The following is a 4,423-nucleotide window of genomic DNA, read 5'->3' on the forward strand; positions in this document are numbered from 1 at the left end:
AGGAGTGATACCGCCGAGAAGGCGCACGTTTCCCGGCGACGACACACCGATGGGATCACCACCGGTCGAATTTCCCCGTCCAGCATGCGGCTTTCAGCGCCACAGCAGTTACGGACCGACCCACCACCGCACGGCATGCCACAGGCATCGGCCGGGCCTCGTGAAAACCGGCCAACGTGAACCATGCGAAGAGACGGGTCCGCGCCGGCTCCGCCGCACCTGCTCTGCAGCCACCCATGAAAAAAACATGGTGTGGATGCTTGGGAGGTGAGGAGGCCGTGCCTCACCAAGAAGCCGGCGTGGTTTCTCTTTGAGGTTGAGCGGCTCTGCCCCCAACAGCGCCACTGCGCGGCGAGAAGGCGCAAAAGCTCTCGCAGATGCGGTATAACGTCGACACTCGTGGCAGGTGCATCCCCTTTTCTATAAATGGCGAAAAGATAACCTGGCTCATTGAGTTGCTGTTTTGCTGATTCTCGGCGAAAACCGACTGCCGAGGTCTCGCGTTAGCCCGGGGCGGGTGCGTAACGTGGTTGTGCTTCACGCCGTCCGCTGCAGCGCCATCTCCGGGGACCGCGGCTCTTCCTCCCATCTCCACTCGGCGTGGCGGCGCTGCTCTGGGATGGTGGCCGGCCGGCGGGTCGTTGGATTTATGTGAGAAAGGACGAGGAGCAGAAAAAGAAAGGCGCTGGTTGCGGATCGTCGATCCACTGCGGCAGAGCGTGCGTGCTTGGGTGCGGAGGGGCCTGCGATGGCGGGAGGAAGCGGCGCGGCGGCCCTGCCCCCATCACTCACGGTCTCCCTGACGCCGCTCGCCCTTTTTCCCTCAGCCTCTCTTCCTCTTCCTCTTTCCGCCTTTGCTCGGCGGAGGCGCGGTCGGTTGGCTGACGTGCCTCTGTTTACGTGCGTGGCACCGCGTAGCCGTGGCGTTTCTGATTGTCGCCTGCCGCTCCCACACTCTCTTCTCCCTCTTTTTTCCTAGTCTCTCACACCGAAAGCGACCATGGCGAAGCCGAAACTGCCAACGATGAAACGCAGGCTGAAGCAGTTTGCCGTGCTGCTGATTCTCTTCATTGTGGCCACGACTGTTCTGACCCTCAGGTTCGACACCGCCGCCGATGATGGCGCAGCGGGACCCAACAACCCCCGCCACTCACGAGCCGACGCAGCGGAAGACGCAGCACTTGCTTACATCCCACGCAGTGTTGTGGACACGTGGAGCCGGCGGGAGTATCTGGTTTTGCTGGGCATTCCCTCCACGGACGTTGAAGAGAGGCGAACACGACGCAACCTGCAGCGAACGACGTGCTGGCGGTTCCCCGGGGTGGCGACGAGGGCGAACGACTTCACCGGAGCTATGCTCGTGCTGTACGTCCTTGGGCGGCACCCGTCGCACGGCTACGACTACTCTGCCGCGATGCTGGAGGAGGTGGCGCAGTGGCACGACGTGGTTGCGCTGCCAATGAATGAGGGCCGTGTGACGAGGAACAAAACAATTGGTTCCTACGGCTCTTGGGGTGCGGAAGCGGATGTCGGTATGACCCGCAAGACGTACATGTGGTTTGACCTTGCGGTCCGCCTGTTCCCTTCCGCGCGTTACATTACAAAGGGTGATGATGATATATTCCTCCGTGTGCCGCTATTCGTTGGTAACCTGCGCCTTCTGCCGCGCCGAGGGGTCTACATGGGGGTCCATATTGGTTTTACTTCTAATCCGAAGACAGGTATGCCAGGTTACACGTTTATGGTTGGCTGGTGCTACACCTTGTCGAGGGATGTTGCGGAGACGTTGGTGTCGTACAAGCCGTTGCGGCGCCTGGCGTACCTGCCGTACAGCAAGGAACGTGATTACGAGTTTGCACTGCTCCGGTTTCATGGGGAAGATGTCATGGTCGGGTATTTTCTTGAGAGGGTGGTGAAATACAAGCCGTTGGTATACGTCAAGGTGCTGCCCTGTCACTTCCTTGACGCCCGCAATGAGACGGGACACTCGCAGGTGGTGCCGAGCATGATGTGCGCCCATCACGTACGGGAGGAGGACTACGCCGCTCTCATGGCGCGCTTCGGTAACGACACATCGCCTGTTGCCCGTGTGGAACGGATCTCGGAGGACACGATATACCCTATTTGCGATTGAAAAAAAGAAGGATTTTTTTTGCGTGTTTGTGTTTGTTCCTGTGCGCGCTAACTCCGGATGTATTGCTTGATTGTTTGCTGGATCCCGATTCGTGCCCTATGTACTCTGTGGCCGAACAACTTGGGATGTGTCATTGACCGCCCCGTGCCCCTGTGGGGCGTTCCACTCCCTGCCCTCGACCCGCGTGCGGGAGGCGGTGGTAGAGCCAGTGGGCGCCCGTTGCGTTGTGCTGCGGGTGTGCTTTTGCTGGGAGCATGTGGAGAGGATGTGCGTGTGTGGGTCGGGCCGTCAATGGAAGATGTATGTGAGTTTGTGTTTTTTTTATAGGAGCTTGTGAAAAGAACGATCGTGGAAGAGCTGGCTAACTTAATTAATGTATGTACACCCTGATAAGTGAAGGCATTCCTTATGATACTTTCTACCGTATGAATCTTTTGCGAAGAACGCGACTTTGTAAGGGCAGGGAGCTGATAGAGGCCAGATAATATTTGTTTTATTTTGCCATCCCACCCACTCCCTTGATTCCCACCACGCGGCGGGGTCTGGTGGTTGGAGGACCCCAAAGTCTGCCACTTCGTAAGTAATTATATGTAAATCCTAACTGAGGACAAGAGACCATGCTGGTGGTCCACAGAATTCAATATATTGAATGAAAAGAAAACATTGAGCCAACTAACTAACGAACCCTTTTTCCCTAACTTGTTTGGTTTCTTTAGATTTTCAGGATCCGTTCAGCTGCCCGGAAGATTATTCTTCTGTTAATTCTGTTAATTCTGTTAATTGTGCAATTGGGAGGTGGACAGATTCAGCATTTTCTGTAGTTCTGTGTGTATGTGTTGCTTGTTTCGTCTTTTCCACGCCTGAGCCTTCAACTCGTGGTGAGTGGTTGCGTTTTGGAGCCGCTGGAGATGTATTTTCGTCTGTGTGTGATGTTCTTGTGAACGGAGCGTCCCACGGTGCGACCGCTGTCAGTGTCGGTGGTGTGGCTCCCGGTGTGGGGAGATTGCGTGCCGTGACGCTCCACCCGCCGCTGATGTGCCCAGTGGGTGGGGCAACGCCAATGGTACATGGCCCCTGCTTGTTGACGACGCAGCCTTTTCTTTTTCTGCTTGTGTTCTCCCGTGGCAGTGCGCAGAGGGTAGAGGCGGCGCAGCCGTGCGTGCGGCGTGGGCGGACGGGAAGCAGACGGCTGGTGGATCTGCTGGTGGGCGGCGGACTACGGCAGCCCCCATCCATTCCACCACCTCCCATCAGTACCCATAGGCGTCGCACCGCCCCGCCGACACTCCGCCCGACCTCTCAAATCATCCGACGCAATCGTCGGGAAGGGCAATGGAGCTTATCCGCTAACGACGCTCGACCGTGGTACGACGAAGCGCCGAAATCCCCGCTTTGGGCCAGTTATATGAGGAGAGCGAACGAGGCGGCTCGCGAAATGTGTGCGCTGTCAGTGTGGTAGCAGAGAAGGCCTCTGGCGGGGCAATTCACAACCTTATGCCGCACGCACGAACAGCCGATCAACGAGGAGGGCTGCGCGCCCTTTTGGCGGCAATATTAGATGCGGCGCCATAGTCCAGAGTGCGGCACGCAAGGATGCTGCGGTCCGTGTTGCAAATGGATCGGACCCCGCTGGACATGGTGATTCTGGGGTTACAAAAGGTTGCGGCGCGATTGAAGAGGAAACAGGCGCGCCCCTTGACAAGGGAATGGGTGGATGGATATATCCACAGCCGGACTGACTGGAAGCAACGTGTTGTTTTTTGACCTGCGTGGATAACGGCGAGTTGTCGTTCCGAGATTGCAGCCTTAACTCCCAACAATTTCACGCTGGAGCCGGACGGGAGCATAATTTTGGATTGGTCCGTGGCGTCAATGACGGCGAGGGCGGACTCCCGCCGAGCTTTGCGGTTTGTGAGGATACGAGGGCAGGACGCGTTCGACACTATAACGTTATGCAGGACACTTCGACGCAACGAAAGCTTACGAATCTGACGACTGCTCACGTGGAGCGACCTCTGGCTCCTTGGAATGCCACGGCGCACTCCACAAAACAGGGTGCGTTGAGGCACGCAGCTCCAATCGTGGAGACATGCAATTTTGACCCACACGTGATCTTGCAGTTGGCGATGCACGTTGACCCGTTCGACCTTCCCCAGAATACTGTTTGATATTTGGGGAGGTGCACCACAATGCTGACCCAGGTGTCGTCGCTGCTCGCATTGATGTGAAGGGAAAACTGCGAAGGCCATGAACTCTGGTTGAAAGGAGAGAGGCGTTTTTCATGCTTTT

The 4,423-nt window shown here is 57.1% G+C and overlaps 1 protein-coding gene across 1 annotated transcript, besides 5 other annotated features; it reads left to right on the forward strand.

Annotated features, from left to right (window-relative positions):
- Positions 1–744: part of a sequence feature (heterozygous, non-Esmeraldo-like haplotype) that runs on past the window's edge.
- Positions 745–2,460: a sequence feature (areas not merged during assembly with more than two copies in the genome that could not be assigned to a particular haplotype).
- On the forward strand, positions 1,001–2,134 carry Tc00.1047053509863.10 (UDP-Gal or UDP-GlcNAc-dependent glycosyltransferase, putative; the record flags this gene model as incomplete). Its single annotated transcript, XM_798777.1, has 1 exon — positions 1,001–2,134. The coding sequence occupies one exon, from the start codon at positions 1,001–1,003 to the stop codon at positions 2,132–2,134; it is 1,134 nt and encodes a 377-aa protein (XP_803870.1).
- Positions 2,460–2,886: a mobile genetic element.
- Positions 2,461–4,423: a sequence feature (areas merged during assembly that could not be assigned to a particular haplotype. This can correspond to areas where the two haplotypes were merged or to regions with more than two copies in the genome that were merged during assembly.).
- Positions 3,346–4,423: a mobile genetic element.

Source organism: Trypanosoma cruzi, genomic scaffold (assembly GCF_000209065.1).
Source record: "Trypanosoma cruzi strain CL Brener 1047053516487 genomic scaffold, whole genome shotgun sequence".
NCBI classification, from domain to species: Eukaryota; Euglenozoa; class Kinetoplastea; order Trypanosomatida; family Trypanosomatidae; genus Trypanosoma; species Trypanosoma cruzi.